General features: G+C 38.3%; 1 protein-coding gene across 1 annotated transcript in view; it reads right to left on the bottom strand.

The window, feature by feature from the left end:
• The window catches only part of Pkhd1 (PKHD1 ciliary IPT domain containing fibrocystin/polyductin), a 458,933-nt gene that overhangs the window by 143,853 nt on the left and 297,479 nt on the right, over positions 1–17,601 (bottom strand). Inside the window, exon 52 of the mRNA XM_036168402.1 lies at positions 6,034–6,171. Within this exon, the coding sequence (XP_036024295.1) occupies positions 6,034–6,171 (138 nt within the window). The remainder of the gene's footprint in view (positions 1–6,033; positions 6,172–17,601) is intronic.

Raw genomic sequence — 17,601 nt, forward strand, 5'->3', positions numbered from 1 at the left:
TTTTGGGCCATCCAATCACCAGAGTAGGTCAGTTTGGGTTTTCTCTTGACCATTGCCAGTAGTCTACAGTGGAGGTATCTTTGTGGATTTCCGGGGACCTCTCTAGCACTTTGCTTCTTCTTATTCTCATGTGGTCTTCATTTATCATGGTCTCTTATTCCTTGTTCTCTCTTTGTGTTCATGATCCAGCTGGGATCTCCTGCTCCCCTAAGCTCTCTTTCCCTCAAACCTTGCCCTTCATTACCCCCACTCACATCCAGGTTGTTCATGTAGAAATAGAATCAGTCATTAAAAGTCTCTCAACCAAAAAAAAAAAAAGCCCAGGACCAGATGGTTTCAGTGCAGAATTCTACCAGATCTTCCAAGAAGACTTAATGCCAACACTCTTTAAATTGTTCCACACAATAGAAGCAGAAGGAACATTACCAAACTCCTTCTGTGAGGCAACAATTACCCTGATTCCTAAAACAAACAAAGATGCAACAAAGAAAGAGAACTCCCTCATGAACATTGATGCAAAAATGAAATACTGGCAAACAGACTCCAAGAACACAAGAAAACAATTATCCACCATGATCAAGTAGTCTTCATCCCAAGGATTCAAGGGCTGTTCAATATACAAAAGTCCGTCAATGTATTACACCATATAAACAAACTGAAAGAAAAAAACCACATGGTCATCTCACTAGATGCTGAAAAGGCATTTGACAAAATCCAACACCCCTTCATGATAAACTTCTTGGAGCAATCATGAATACAGGGAACATACCTAAACACAAAAAAGTCAACAGCCAACATCAAATTAACTGGAGAGAAACTCAAAGTGATTCCATTAAAATCAGGAACAAGGCAAGGCTGTCCTCTCTCCCCATACTTATTCAATTAGTACTTGAAGTTTTAGCCAGAGCTATAAAACAACATAAGGAGATTAAGGGGATACAAATTGGAAAGGAAGAAGTCAAGCTCTCCCCATTTGCAGGTGACATGATAGTATACATGAGTGACCCCCAAAATTCAACCAAGGAACTGATATAGCTTATAAACACCTTCAGCAACATAGCAGGATACAAGATCGACTCAAAAAATCAGTAGCCTTCCTATATACAATAGACAAACAGGCTGAGAAGGAAATCAGAGATACATCGCCTTTTACAATAGCCACAAATGATATGAAATACCTTGTGATAACTCTAACTAAGCAAGTGAAGGACCTATATGACAAAAACTTTAAGTCCCAGAAAAAAGAAATTGAAGAAGATGTCAGAAAATGGAAAGATCTCCCATGTTCATGGATAGGCAGGATTAACATAGTAAAAATGGCAATCTACAGATTCAATGCAGTTCCCATCAAATTACCAACACAATTCTTCACAGACCTGGAAAGAATAATACTCAACTTCATATGGAAAAACAAAAAACCCAGCATAGCCAAAAGAATCCTGTACGATAAAACAACCTCTGGAGACATAACTATCCCCGACCTCAAGCTCTACTATAGAGCTATCATAATAAAAACAGCTTGGTACTGGCATAAAAACCGACATGTGGACCAATGGAATCGAACTGAAGACCCTGACACTAACCCGCAAACCTATGAACATATAATTTTTGACAAAGAAGCCAAAAATGTACAATGGAAAAAAGAAAGCATCTTCAACAAATGGTGCTGGCATAACTGGATGTCAACATGTAGAAGGCTGCAAATAGCCCCATACCTGTCACTGTGCACAAAACTTAAGTCCAAGTGGATCAAAGACCTCAACATAAATCCATTTACTCTGAATCTGATAGAAGAGAAAGTAGGAAGTACTCTTGAATGCATTGGCATAGGAGAGCACTTCCTAAATATAACACCAGTAGCACAGACACAGAAAAACAATCAATCAATGGGATCTCTTGAAATTGAGAAGCTTTTGTAGAGCAAAGGACATGGTCAACAAGACAAAACGACAGCCTACAGAACGGGAAAAGGTCTTCACCAACCCTGCAAGGTATGTTCGAAGGGGAGAAAAAGCACTGAGATAAAGGATAGACCTAGGCATACCTATGCATTCAGCTATATACCAATTATACATACTACCAGAAGCTAACAATACATTTTACAACACACACAGAACTCTACTATTTAATGAAGAGAATACTTTGAAAACTAATACATTTTATTAATAAAGTGAATGTAATAAGGATAAGAAGAATGGGTAGACGAGGCCAAAAATAAGATACTGACTGTAACCTACTGGTAGAAACAAGAAAGGTTTCCTAATAGAGGCAGAAGTGCTGGAAGCTGGGAAGGGAGTATTAAAGTAAACTGCAACAGCTGATGAACATGGCTTTGTTTTTTGCCAAACACAAGATCATGAAACAAATAAGTAATATCTGTCTATCTGTTTTCTCATGAAGGGATGATTCATACAATCACAGAAACTCCCAACATCACAGTTATTTTTAGAGAAATTTCTAGAAGTTGTACAGTGAATTTTCTAGAGTAGAATTAGAAGATTAATTTACACTGTTCTCTAGTCCAGCAGCTGCTCTTCCATCTCCCACCCTGCAACACACTTTCTGGTCTCAAAGCTTTAGCTTGAGCTTTTCATCCAGGCTGGGATCATCTTATACCAATCTCTGTAGGTCTAGGTCAGTAGTTCTCAACCTGTGGGTTACAAACCCTTTAAGTCACATATCAGATATTATATTACACTTCATACAACAGTAGCAAACTTACAGTTATGAAGCAGCAACAAATGTAATTTTATGGTTGGGGGTCACCACAATATGAGGAGCTGTATTAAAGGTTTGCAATGTTAGGGAGGTTGAGAACTACTGGTTTAGATCCTTCTGTTCTCTTTGGTCTGAAGTTACATGATTCATTGAAATGTTCTTAACTCAGCACCTAACCTCTGATGGCCAACAGCCAACCTAGACCTCTCTTGAAATTACTTCGCTCCTAAGTTTCCTTTAGAACATATATTGTCATTCTAAACATCTCATCCCTGTTCATCTTACTATTTAATCACTTGTTTTCCCAAACATACAAATGAAAAAACACCAGGATCCTCTTTGTCCCTATGCCTGAAAAATAGTCAGCCCCAAAACAATGCCTGGCGGCACTGAACTAACTGTTCAATAAAAGGAAAAATATGAAAGAGAAAGGGGAAAGAGAGGAAATGAGAAATGTATAAATGGAACTGGGAAATCATCACAACTGAGGAATTATTTCCTTCTTAATTTTTACTTATTTTCTTCATTTCTTCATCCAGGAATGTTATTCATGAAAGTAATTCTATATATTACTCAAGGTAGATAACTGTTAATTTTCAGTGTTATGTTCAATGACACTTAGGAACACATTGAAGTGGGACCCACCATCAAGCCTGATGACCTTGTGAGTTTGATTCCCAAGACCCACACTGTAGAAGGAGAGATCCAACCTCTACAAGTTGCTCATGGACCTCCACAAGTGCACTGTAGCATACCAAAAACCACCCTCTCTTCTCTCTTACTCTCTTCACATAAACACACAGTGATTAAAAATATAGTAAGTTTATAAAAGAAAAGGTAAAGGCAAAAGTTAACTTGTAAAAGAATAGAAAAAGGATGCCGAGTTTATTAAAAATTTCTCCTCATCTCGTAAGAAATACATGCTGGCCTGACAAATGACTCTGCAGTTAAGAATGCTAACTGCTCTTACAGAGGACCTGAGCTAGGTTCCCAACACTCATATCAGTTGACTCACAACTACCTACAACTCCAGCTCCAGCAGTAGAGCTGGGGAGGGGAAGGGCTCAGAGGCTTTCTTCTGGACTCCACAAGCACATGCCTATACAGAGACACATACTTATATACATAATTAAAACTAAGTATTTTTAAAGAAATATATATGGGGGGTTGTACTTTGGATTTGACTTTTTTTGTTACAAGGATAGGGTAAGATTTTCTGCTCAAGATGCATTTATCAGCCACTATAATAATAGCCAGAGCATAATTATCACTTTTCTTTCCTATTTTTTTCATCTGCTATACTTTATGCCCATGCATGTGTTCTGTTGGATTAGCAAGACAAGCACTAAACAAAGAATGTAGCTGACTCTGGCATTAAAATGCAACTTTGATCCCAATTTTACTTCCAATTCTAGCATTCTATGTTTCTGAAAGTCAGATGATATCTTTTGCCAGCATCCATTGCCTCAAAATCTTAACCACTAAGAACCAGAACTCCACACTGTCAGGATTTGGATCAAATGCCATTACAGAGAAAATATGCTCTGGCAGCACATTGTGCCAATGTCCACATCTATTAAGTTTGTTTACTAACTAGCCATATTATCTCTCTCATGTTGGGATTTCTGTAGGTATAGACAGATGGGTTGAAAGTCTTCCTTCAGGCATAACACACATAGGATTGGGCAGATGGGTTCCAATAAGCAACCTTTAGGCCTGAAACACATGGATAAAACAGAGAGAAAAAAGACACACCATTATCTAGTAATGGGTAAAAATAAAGTTAGGAACAGACATAATACAAAAATATCTGAAACATCTAAAGCAGAACTGGAGAGTAACACAGTGTGACTTTCTTTCAAAGGTACAGATTTTCAGACCACAAGTTATAAGTGATCTCAAAAGCCTAAAAAGAACAACTCCAGTTAGAAGGTGGTGGCTGCCAATAGTTTTTTACTATCACAAAATTACTTTTTTCCATCAGTGGCTAGATGAGAATTTTATAGAATGCTAAACAAATTGGACAAGAGTCTTAATCAGAAATGAAAATATCAGGATATACAGTCATTTCCCAGTACAGAGAGATTGGATGAAATTATCTAACAAAGAAACAGATGAAAAGGCATACTTGGCTGCCCTAATACCCAAGGTAAAACAAAAGAAGCCTTATACACATGAACACTGGGGAAACAGTTATTAGAAGTAGCACATAGAGAAAGAGAAGGAATTATAGCTGACAAGAAAGTTTCCAAGACTAACAGCCTGGGGTGGCTCAAAGGTCAGTTGTCTTATTGGCTCTATTGGTAGGAGCATTGCTTCTGTTCAGATAACTGGAAGCCAATGACATGGGGGAGTTTCTGCTGGCGCCTATGTCCCTTAAGCTGGTAGCTGACCTATCAACATGGAATTGGTGAGTCCTCTCTGACTTCCAACACTGGTGAGAAGAGACAGACTACAGTATTGATTCCGGTAAGACACTCTCGGGTGCAGGTTGAGCCCCAGCCATGCTAACACACATGTATATGTCCAACAACCAGCTCTATACTTACAAGTCTGGATTCCAGGAACAACTCATTCCCTCTAACTTTTACAACAAAGCAAGAATATCTGGCTGTACTAGCCCCAAGGAGCACACCCTTCCAAACCTGTAATTTTATAAATAGTTCATTTAACTCTCAAAAAAAAAAAATGTCCAACTCATGTTATTGATTTGTGTATGGACACCCTGACTGATAAAGTAATATTTATCAAACACCTACTATAAGACTGTACTGATTTCTGCATTCTATCAAATGTAGCAATATGTATGGTTGGTTTAATAAATCTTTCCTTTAAAAAAAAAAGTTGAGGATTTAGCTCAGTGGTAGAGTGCTTGCCTAGCAAGCGCAAGGCTCTGGGTTCAATCCTCAGCTCAAAAAAAAAAAAAAAACAAAAAAACAAAACAAAAAAAAACCTGTATCTAATTAGGCTCCTTAAGAGTAGATGCTACAGGTAGGGAGATGGAGGTCCCCTGGAGTGTATTTGCTTAAGGACAAAAAGCCAGTGTGAGGCTGTAACAAGTTTGGACCCAGGTTATTTAACTTAGAATCCCTCTAGGACAACAAAATGGGGTTGACAACAGTCAGTAAGAAAAAAGAGAAAGAAGTCACCACTGTCCACATCTAAAGATGCACTTGGGAATGCATTCCTAGCCTTAGCCCTCCCAGCTTATGTCAGGCAGCAAATTCTTCATGCTATCTTCCATGTCCCACAACACTTTTTCCCAGAACTTGACTATCCTTACATGGCTGATCCAATCCCCAAGCATTTACTCACCTACTTTCAGCTCCCCTCCTGCAATGAGTAAGCACGCCACACTCAGAACATTGCTTCTGTCCACAGGGAATTCTAATGTCCCCAGCACATAGAGGCGTCTAAGCACTGGGAGATCAGTATCCACAAGAACAGTCCTGTCTGCAGAAGACAAAAATGTTGCTCAGATGTGTGCAGCTAAAGCCTTTTCTCCTCCAGTGATGTCTCACTCTTCTGGCAATTTGGGAACTGCTCATGTTACCTGAGTCAGGCCAACTGCAGTAACCAGAACAAATACTGTGTATGAAGCAGTCATATTCACAAATTGGAAAGAAAAGTCAGTCACAGTTAGGAAGTTTTGTCACTCCTTACCACAACAATATTATGGATGAAAAGTCTTATTTATATCTTTAAATTAGTACATACAGACATGAACTCCCTATGCATTATACCTTTGTCCTCACTTTTGACTAATATCAGGGCATACAGAACAACAGATAAGATCTTGGCCTTGAAAAGATAAACAATTTGGTTCTAAATGCCAGCTCTGCTACCTACTAGATGGAAGACCAATTTTATCCATCTATGCCTCAATTATCTTGTCTGTGAAATGGGAATAAAAATAGTATCTGCTTCCCTGTGGGTCTTTTGTAAGTATGAAATGAGTTAATAGGTCAAGGTGCTAATACAACATAGTAAGCCACATTTAACTCCCTAATTTCCAGAATGTAATACAAAGTGCATAGTGCACACTCAGCAAGTACTGGAGAAAAGCATTATGTGTACAGATTTACATTTGCTTGGCATGCTTGTAGAGCTCATGGTGACTTCAAACAATTCTTCTCCACCCTTCCTCCTCTCATAAAAGCCTTGTCTGTATCACTTCAAGGGAAATAACCATGGATTTTGCCTGATCTTAACAATAAAGTAGTGTATGAATAAAACATTTTCACTTAAAACAGCAAATATTTCATGTATGCTTAAGTATTAAGTGTTGCTCTCTGAAGTACTTCAACATGAATTCAAGATGTCAAATAAATGTTTCTGCTTAAATTTTAAGTATCACAATCACTGACAGGTGTACAGATTTTTTTTAAAGAAATTCTTTTGTTAGCATAATCTCATTTCACGTCCCAGGAAACAATGTACTCTGCTATTCTTAGGAACCTGACCAAGCAAATTAACTTGTCAGTAGTTATCTTACTAGCCCTTGCCTGTTCCTTTAGCTAGAAGACCAGCCATGCCCTCCTGTGGCAAAGACTATAAGGCTGCAAGCCAACTGGCTCCTCCTCCCTTCCTGGTTTACAGTTTTAGACTCCAGGCTGGGGCTGTCTTTATAGTTAAATGAAGCCATGTGACTGAGTTGTTGCCAATAACAAGCAGGCAGACTTCCAGCATAACACCTTTAGCCCAGTCTGTAACCTCTGCAGGTTCTTTCCCTCCTCAATTCTCTCAGCTGAACACAGAGTACTAGATCTCAAAGGATGTCCATTGCCAGACATTATCAGCATCACCCACTATATGAGAAACTGTTCTGGGTTTTAACTGACAATAAAGCACTCCTCACCTCCTCCTTAGAGATCTCTACCACTACTGCCTCTGGAGAAACAACCTTTCTCTTCCATACTCCCAAAACCCTGTCTACACACGCAAGTCAGAACACTAAAATGTATTGTTTGCATTCCATACACACATTAATGCATATTAAAAAGTCTTCATCACTGATCCAGTCCTTCCTCTCCTATGTTTAGAAGAAACTAATCATTTCTAAAATAAAAGAACCATGCTTCTTATACTGTTGACAATAAAGACATAAAAGAAGTGTTTCTGTCTCTGGTAAATTTAGTCCACACATACCTTCAATTTAAGAGTTCATAACATTATTAACAGATACAAGATAACTGACTAGATGGAGAAAAATATAGCTCTCAGCCTCATCTCTGGTACTTCCCAAAGCATTCAAATAAAAGTGAAATATCCAGAGAATGCTGTACTTTTATACATTTAATGGGTTGACAATTTTGAGATGAAAATGTATTTTTAAGTCAAGACCTTTAAAAATTAAAGTTTTGTACAAATGCTCATCATGTCTCCCAAACTATAATCAATGTTTGCTTATAGAACTATTACATAAAACAATAAACATAGTTAATAAATATTTCTTTCAGTCACAGAATGTACACAGAAACACACACACACACACACACACACAATACTAGACTCTTTGAAGGTACTTCATGGGTAAAATATGACAAATGCATAGAATTTGTATGCTCATCTAGAAGGAATTCTTCCTTTGAATTGTCCTATCTATTCCAAATGTCCCAACCAATGCCCTAGGGATCATTAACACAGATTAACAGTTTGGGACCAGTACATTACTTCTTCCCTCCTTGTGTTTATTTTATCAGGGTCTGAAAAAAAGTCTGATGGACATTAGGTCCACAGAATAATACCAAGTAGCAAACATATACATAAAATTCAGTAGCCAGAGGAAAAGAATGGGCTTCAGAGAGGAGAAGTATTGCACTTATTTCTTTGGGCGTTATATTTTGTACTTTCTAGCTTCCTGGATTCAGCTCTCCAACTCTTTTGTCCCTGTCCTTTCCTGCAATGTGCCACACCTTTCAAGAAGTTGGAAATAAAAGATGAGTGAGAGTTATTCCTTACCAATATACAGATATATTAATTATACTACTATACCCTATATATTATATAGCATATGCATATATAATGTATAATTACCATGATAAATACATTAATAAAATAATGCTATAAATTTGAAGTGATTGCCGGGTGTTGGTGGCGCATGCCTTTAATCCCAGCACTTGGGAGGCAGAGGCAGGCAGATCTCTGTGAGTTCAAGGCCACCCTGGTCTCCAAAGTGAGTTCCAGGAAAGGCGCAAAGCTACACAGAGAAACCCTGTCTCGAAAAAAAAAAAAAATTGAAGTGATGCTATACCTTAAATAAATTGATGTTGGTCTGTTTTTTTTTTGTTGTTGTTTGTTTTGTTTGGTTTTTGTTTTAATTTCCAGCTACTTTTGTTTGGAAAATGTACTAATTTACTTATTATAGCACAATTCTGTGATAATGAAATAAATGTATCTCATATAGTATTTTCTGTTAAAGGGCTCTCCTTGTATTACAATTGTAGAGATGATGGGGACATGAACAATGGAATGCACAGTTCATGCTGATATTGGCTCCAGACCAGATAAGCTGCCAGGCCAAATTGTCCTCAGACAAAAGGACAGCTTGTATCTTTGTGTCCAGGTGTGAATTTGAACCAATATGCCACATTCTTTACAGGTAGCATCATTTCTGTGAAATTATTCAAAGCATTTCTAGTAATCACTCATAAAAAGTTGTCCAACCCACATAATAAATATAAGTGATGGACTGCCTCTATTTTGACGGTGGCCCAATACTTTCTATCTTGTCCTGGTTGGATGAAGCTCTTCCATCCTATTCTGTCAATGACCAATCCATCCTACTTGAGAGAGTGAGCACTGGCATATGGAGGGAACCATCTGGAATTTCAGTTGCTCAATGGGAGGCTGATGGGGGAGCTGATCTGGAAAAAGCCTCCAAAAAGAAATAATGAGTTCCAGATGTAATTAAAGACTGTCTTTCCCCCCAAAGGGGCTTAGGACCAACCATGGTGTGGTATTTCTGGGTACCGAATTGCTCTCTCTTACCACTTGTTCATCCATCAAGTACTAAACACCCACCATCATTATTCTAGCATCTCTTGCCAAGCAAGTGGTTTTTTGTTTGTTTGTTTTGTTTTGTTTTTTGTTTTGATTTGGTTTGTTTTCTGAACATGTTCTAGTTAGACAATCAAAAAAGAATTCTCTGGAAATGTAGCACTAAGGAGCATCTTTAGCATCCCTGTGCACCTGATGTAAGATTAATGAAAACAAAGGATGTCCAGTCTTGTACAAATGCATCATCATCCCCAAGAACAAAACACTGGAGACTTGACCCAACTGTAAAGACAGTTGTTGCTGACAGAGGACGAGGACTTCTTTTTGTACCAGGAGTCATTTGACTAAAATAATCACAAAATATTCCATGCAATTTCAACTCTAGATTTAAACTCAGTTTTCACCCAGAAAAGTCCAAGAATCAAGGTCACTATTTGGGTAGCATTCCAAGGGCCTGATACTCATCTAAACCCTGCTGACATGAGATCAGGGGCAAAGGGCATAGATCTTAGAACAATGATGGGATCACATGTACAGGCGTGACTTAGGGGAGACAAGACCACTGTTTGTATGGTAGGCACTGTATCAGGCCCCATAATTTAGATGGAGAGGACAGTTTCCACTACAACTCTCCATTGTCGGGGAGGCAGCCTGCTCCAACAGTGGACACAAATGAGGCTTCTGAGGGAGAGCAAGAGCATGCAGGGCACAGCAGGGCAGACAAGGACCATTTGTTGGTTGTCATTGGCCTGCACCTTCTATCCATAATGGATTTGTTTCTGTATCCAGACTCAGCTGCAATATTTTCCTATAAATACATTAAGCAAATGAAAAGTAAATTTTAATGTCATTGAAATCTCTAGTAAATGGGCTAACCTCCCTTTTAAAAACAGAGAAGAGTATTTTTAGTCCAGAACGAAAAGTTAATATGCTGCAGTCACTGGTGGTACTTCCTATCTTTTGTGGCCTTGTTTAACTTTAAGGGAATAGACTATCATAATTTATAAATATGGCCCAAAACAATACTCAAAAAATAGTGGATGCTTTCATACATAAATAATTTACCAGGAAGAAAGGTTAACATGACTAAAAATTAATGTCAAAGTGATACATTACTGAAACAATGGCACTGGGTTCTCAAGAGATCCCTCCCCGCTAGAAAAACTGAACAGGACTGTGCTTGGCAGTGAGGATCCAGTCTCCCTGTAACAGCACTCTGTTCAATGAGCTGCAAGCTTTAGTGCTTTTTTTTTTTTTTTTTAAACAAATCCACACAGGTGGTTCCTTTATTCTACCTGCTGACTATCATCTATTTTCAAACTGGTCTTAAAAATAGGCAAAAGAAGCAGTTTGCAAAGGGCCTGGAGGCATGATCCAAGAAAGAAAGGCAGGTTCCTCACACCTTGACAGAAAACCATCTGCCTCTCTGGTGTGTGTGTGTGTGTGTGTGTGTGTGTGTGTAAGACAGACAGAGAGAGAGACAGAGACAGAGACAGAAAGACAGACAGAGACAGAGCTACAGACAGCAAGGGGGGAGATAATAGCCCTTCTCATTTAAACCACACACTGTATTCCCATCCCACCCACACACACATTCTGAATGTCTTTTCCAATCCTTTACAGACATGCATAATTCCCACAGCAGAATCAACACTTAAAATTATGATATTTTAATTGATCAATAAAATGTTTAACATACAATGTTTGTCTCTTCCTCTAGTCTATACCATCTGTTCCACAAAAACAAAAAATATTGTGAATCTGTATAATAGAAGAGTTTTTTTGTTTTTTTGGTTTTTTTTAAGTAAAATTATCTACAGTAGTAGATCAATCCTCTGAACTCCCAATTCTGAAAGGAAAATGCCAGGAAGTGCTGTTGTTTTCATAATGATAAAAAAAAAATTAAAGCCTTTTCTCTTCTGATCTGGCCTTGCTGTTTTAATCCAGGGATTGTGCTGTGCTACTGTGCTGGCTAGTTTTGTGTTAAATTGATGTGAGCTGGACTCATTTTGGAAGAAGGAACCTCAACTGAGTAAATGCTTACACAAGATTGGCTTGTTGTGCATTTTCATGATTGATAATTGATATGCAGGGATCAGTTCACGGTGTTAAGTGGTGTGACCCCTGGTCCTTAGTATTAAAAACAAACAAACAGACAAAAACAAAACAAAACAAAACAAACAAACAAACAAAAAACAGGCTAAGCAAGCTATGAGGACTAGTGTTCCTCCACTGCCTTGTTTTGAGTTTCTGACTTGACTTCCCTGGATGATAGAGTATAGGTTGAAAGATCAAATAAACCCTTTTCTTTCCAAGTGGCTTTTGATCCTGGTTTTAATCACAGCCATGGAAACCCTAACTGAGATGGCTACTTTTCTCCATAAAGCCTCAAAATCTTCAGACAGCCTGGCTTGAAGCTGCAATTTCAAACATCAAGCATACTCCTCTGCTTGTACCAATGGTTCAAGAACAATATTAAGAAAAGAAATAAAACCTTGAAATCCTGAGAATAATTTTGCATTTTGATGAATTTGAGGTTAGGTGTGAAGCTACCAGTTTGGCTTTGGCCACATAATTCTATTACTTCAGCTCATTGTAAATGACTATAGGCTGACCTAAGGTTTGGGGATAAAGTTCTCTCTCTAATCCTAATAGTACATATGTGGCTAAGGAAACATATTATGTGGGCAGGAAAAATCTAGTGACTCTCAGGTGATCCAATTAATATATTTTTACATACTACAGTTTGTTAAATCAGACTAGGCATCAAACACATTCCAATGTAGGTTTTGTTTGATTTATTTCCCTCAGAAAAACAATGAGACTGGCTGCTAATGAATCCATGCATGTTCACAGTTTAACCCTGAAGAAAAGGTATAGAAGTCTACAAAATCATTTGCTTCTGAATGAAGCATTTTGGGCAAAGGTCTGTGCAGCAAATATTCTATTCAGTGTTTATTTCCTCATGAGCTCCTTTTGGAAACAAAGTCCACCATTTATTTTCTGCTTCAAACAGAGAGGGAAATATATTCAGAAAATTATGTGATTCTTCATTTTTCTTCATTGTTGTTGATGACTTATTCTTGCACTTTTAACATATTTTTCTAAATCCCATAACATTACTATGCTCCTTAAAGATGATGATGTTTGTAGTCTATTTTGTTCTTAAATTTTATGTACACTGTTTTGTGCATATATATTTATTGCTTAAGAAGGCTTAAGATGTTATGCTAATAAATATTGACTCACACATTTTAACATGCTATCACCAATTATATAATTGACAAGCAAAAACAACTTATATGTAATACTCCTAAATTTATAAAAATGATTTTATTATACAAAAATCTGCAAATAATTTCCATAGATTGTCTACATATATGTATAGTGTTCCAGAGGCTTTAAGCCTCTATCTTTCTGTTTGTGGATTTCAGTTAATTATGTGAATATAATGTAAAGGTTTTACTTGAGTTTTCAATACAAATTCTTTCTGTTTAGATTCAAATGTTTTCTCAGAGATCATGAGGTTCACTAGAATCTTTTTTTTTAATTATGTGTTTTAATTTTATACATCAGCCATGGGTTCCCCTGTCCTCTCCCTCCCACCCCCACCATCCCCCAGCCCCTCCCCTCCATTCCCATGTCCTCCAGGACCAAGACACCCCTGAGGACTCATTTAAACCTGGTGTATTCAGTACAAGCAGGTCCAGTCCCCTCCTTCCAGGCTGAGCATGTGTCCCTGTGTACGCCCAAGGTTCCAAACAGCCAGCTCATGCACCAAGGACAGGTCCAGGTCCCACAGCCTGGGTACCTCCCAAACAGATCAAGCTACTCAATTGTCTCACTTATCCAGAGGGCCTGATCCAGCTGGGGGCTCCACCGCCTTTGGTTCATAATTCATGTGCTTCCATTCGTTTGGCTATTTGTCCCTGTGCTTTTTGCAATCTTGGATTCAACAATTCACACTCTTGCAGTCCCTCCTCTTTCTCGACAGTTGGACACCTGGAGCTCCACCTGGGGCCTGGCTGACGATCTCTGCATCCACTTCCATCAGTTATTGGATGAGAGTTCCAAGACGACTGCTAGGGTGTTTAGTTATCTGATCACCAGACTAGGTCAGATCAGGCCCTCCCTCGACCACTGCCAGCAGTCTACAGAGGATATATCATTGTGGATTTCTGGGGACCTCTCGAGCACTCTGCCTATTCCTGTTCTCATGTGGTCTTCATTTATCATGGTCTGTTATTCATAATTCCAAGTATGTTGACAAAACTACCCAGATTCTTCAACTTCATCCAAAATCTCAATACTCAAAGTATCTCTACATGACTGACAAGTACTGAAAGTTTCCCTTTGTAAAATCCCACTGATCAATGCAGGGTGTGTGGTATTCTCCAAGACAGGATTATAAAGCAAAGTGTTATCCTTGATGAATAAATTGTCTCACATACCTGTTCATTAATATAGCAATATAGCCAGGTCTTAAACAATAACAAACACTGTATAAATGATACCATTTCACAAAGGGAGTAACTTTTTTCTTTATTTTTGATATGGAGTTTTATTATGTAGCTTAGTCTGACTTTGAACAGATTGGGTTATCCCCTCTCCCTATGGGTATATACCTGACTTGAGAAGAAATACTTTTGATGCAACTAATCAAGTGATTTTTACTTTGTTTTGTTTTGTTTTAGTTTTTCGAGACAGGGTTTTCTCTGTGTAGTTTTAGTGCCTGTCCTGAATCTTGCTCTGTAGACCAGGCTGGCCTCGAACTCACAGAGATCCACCTGGCTCTGCCTCCTGAATGCTGGGACTAAAGACTTGTGCCACCACTGCCTGGCAATTTTTACTTTGGAAGAAGTAGATTTGAAGGCTTTGCCTTTCAGTATTTGCCTCTGATGAAACCATCATCATAATCAAGACAATAAAGTAAACACTGTGAAGTCCTATTTCAAGGAGATATAAGTAGTTCTGCAGTTCCAACCATTTCTCAAATTGTCTGTATTTCCTCCCTACAGGTTCTGACAAAGACTGCATCGAGAAAGACATGGGAGTAATGGTGATAAAAACTATGAGAAATAACACATGTGAAAGCAGCCCAGTGCTAGACATGGAAAGTACTTTGTTACTGTCTTCTCTTCATACACCAAACATACATATGTTCATGCTACACCTGGCAATCCTCTGTTGTGTGAACCAAGGTTACACAGGCCAAGACTTTGAAAGCTAATAATTAGTGGAGGAAGTGAACATTAAAGCACAATCATACAACAGCTATATAGACACAAACTGTGCAGCTGAGTAAGCAGAAAGGTGCATAATGTTGTAAGAGCAATAGCAAAGATTACAGGATAAAGATGACCAAATACAGAAGAAACAGTATGTAAGTGGAAAATGAGAAAGAGGTCCATGCATTCAAAATACTGCAAACCCACAAGAGTAAGGGAACTATGTACTCTGATGCAGAGCAGTGAGAAGAGAGTCAGAAAGCTAGGCAAGAGCAGAGAGAGCAGCACTTTGGTGGTTGTGCAAAACAATGATGTATTTCATCCCGGGGGTGATGGCAAAGACTGATGGGTTTCCAGCAGACAGAGAAATCCCATGATGGAATTGTAATTTGAAAATATCACTGTGTCTACATAGCGGAAGGTAGAGTGTGGAGAAGAAGGGTGGTAGGAGTATAACATCTAGAAGTGCCCTCCAGATGTGACAGTGCATATGCCAGCCCTTGCTCTTGATGCTTCAACCTGTCTTTGCTACCCAGATTTCTGAGTGTTACTAAAATATACACTTTTACAATTATTAATAGAAGGTGACCTCTTGCCTTAAAGACAGACAGCTGGAGGAAAGAAGAGCAAGTGACAGCTTGGAGCGGCAGACTACAGGAGAGCATCCCTGGGTTCAGTGTCAGAGCTCTGCAAGTCACAGGATACATTTCAAGTTGAGTGGGTAAAAGAAGCAAATATTTCATAGTTTCTAATACTGTTAATGGCTTCATAACTAGCAAAATAATTTTCTCCAAAATCACCAAGGGCAAAGAGGCAGAATGAAGAGAGAAAAATCAGGTACTAGAACTGAATGAAAATTTTTTAATCATGAAAATGTGTGTGTGTGTGTGTGCTAACAGAAGACATCATGTTGAGGGGTGCTGTGGAACAATCCTCTGGTACACTGTAAACATTTATCACTTGAGTTGGTGTAATAAAACACTGATTGGCCTGTAGCCAGGTAGGAAGTGTAGACAAGGCAGCCAAACTAAGGATGCTGGGAAGAGGAAGGGCGGAGTTGGAAGTCACCAACCAGATGCAGAGGAAGCAAGATGAGAATGTCATACTGAGAAAAGGCACCAAGCCACATGGCTAAACATAAATAAGAATTATGGATTAATTTAGGTGTGAGAGCTAGTTAGTAATAAGCCTGAGCTACTGGCTGATATTTGAGACTGGGCATTCTGGACAGGAAATGTCTGATTATGGGGGTGGGGGAGAATATGGGTATGAAATGAAAAGAGATGATTAATGGACCAAGGGACTGAAAAGTAAGAGCATAGGATGGAGAGAGCCTGTGATGAAGTTTTCTTTGAGGGGAGATAGATGACTTTCTCTGTTGCAGTGGGGAGAAAGAAAGAGGAGGTAGCGGCAGTGCAGTCTTTGTGTATTTATCTCCTTTTGGGATCAGCCTGAGAACTGGTATAGAAAGCAAATATTAAAACACAGTCAATTGACACTCAGACAAGGACAGTTCAAGTTCGCCTCAAATCATACAATTTAAACATTAGACTAGACTTGTCAATAGCCAATTAAGAATGACTTCCAAAAATCCTTTGTGTGAAGTAATTCTGAAACCTGGGTATTTGACTTGCTACCCCTAATAAGAACTAGTACAGGAGATTAATAACTGCTGAAGAAGAGAACAATATGGGTATTAGTGTATGTGTGTTCATATATTGATATGCAAACTAAACACATTTCACATATGAACTCGTTCTGCCATCCGCTCTCAGATAAAGACTTTACATGATGTAACATTGGTGAACCTTGAAAGCCTTATGTAAATTGACAGAAGCTATTCTATTTTTCCATTTATATGAAATGTGTAGAAAAGGCCAAAGAAGAAAGAGGGGGAGGGAAAGAGGAAGAGCTGCTTGTGGTGAAAGCAATAGCTGCTTAGGGCTGGGAAAGATGTGATATGCAGGACTGATGGATACTAAGTGAGTGTTTCTCTATAAAGTAATGAAACATCCTAAAATTGACTGTGATGTTGGTTCCATGATTCTACAAATACATTGAAGCCATCAATTTGAAAGCCTTAAATGGGTGAGTTGTGTGGTGTACAAATTCAACTTTACTACATCTCTTTAAAAGTAATATAGTATGTTATGTAGTAATACAGAATAATCTGAAAATGGATCATTTCAAGCAAGGGTAGCAGTTTGAAATGTGCTATCTATGAAAAGGTAGAAAATAATGAAAGTATGTGTAGATAATTAGCTGTATTTTGTGGAGATAGTATAGAATCTCTGGTAGGGTATGCAAGGAGTGAGCAGCCTTGTCACCTCCAGGAACTGAAAGAAGAGATGGGACAAAAAAAAAACTGATAGGAAAAGTGCAAAACATATTCTTTGGTGCCTTGGAACAAGAAACATGTGCTGCCTATTTTTTCATGAATTATAATGTATTCATGACTAATTACTGACATTCAAGCAAGGCTAGATAAAAAATATTTCAAGGGAATTTGTGAACACATATGAAAAACAAAACCAGGAACAAATATCTACCACCCTTTCACAGACAATCTTACTTGAAATAAATGATCACATACTACATGACATTTAAATAAAAAAGGAACACTTAGATGATAGCCATCACATTCTTTACATTGCAG

Source organism: Onychomys torridus, chromosome 18 (genome assembly GCF_903995425.1).
Source record: "Onychomys torridus chromosome 18, mOncTor1.1, whole genome shotgun sequence".
In the NCBI taxonomy this organism is placed as follows: Eukaryota; Metazoa; Chordata; class Mammalia; order Rodentia; family Cricetidae; genus Onychomys; species Onychomys torridus.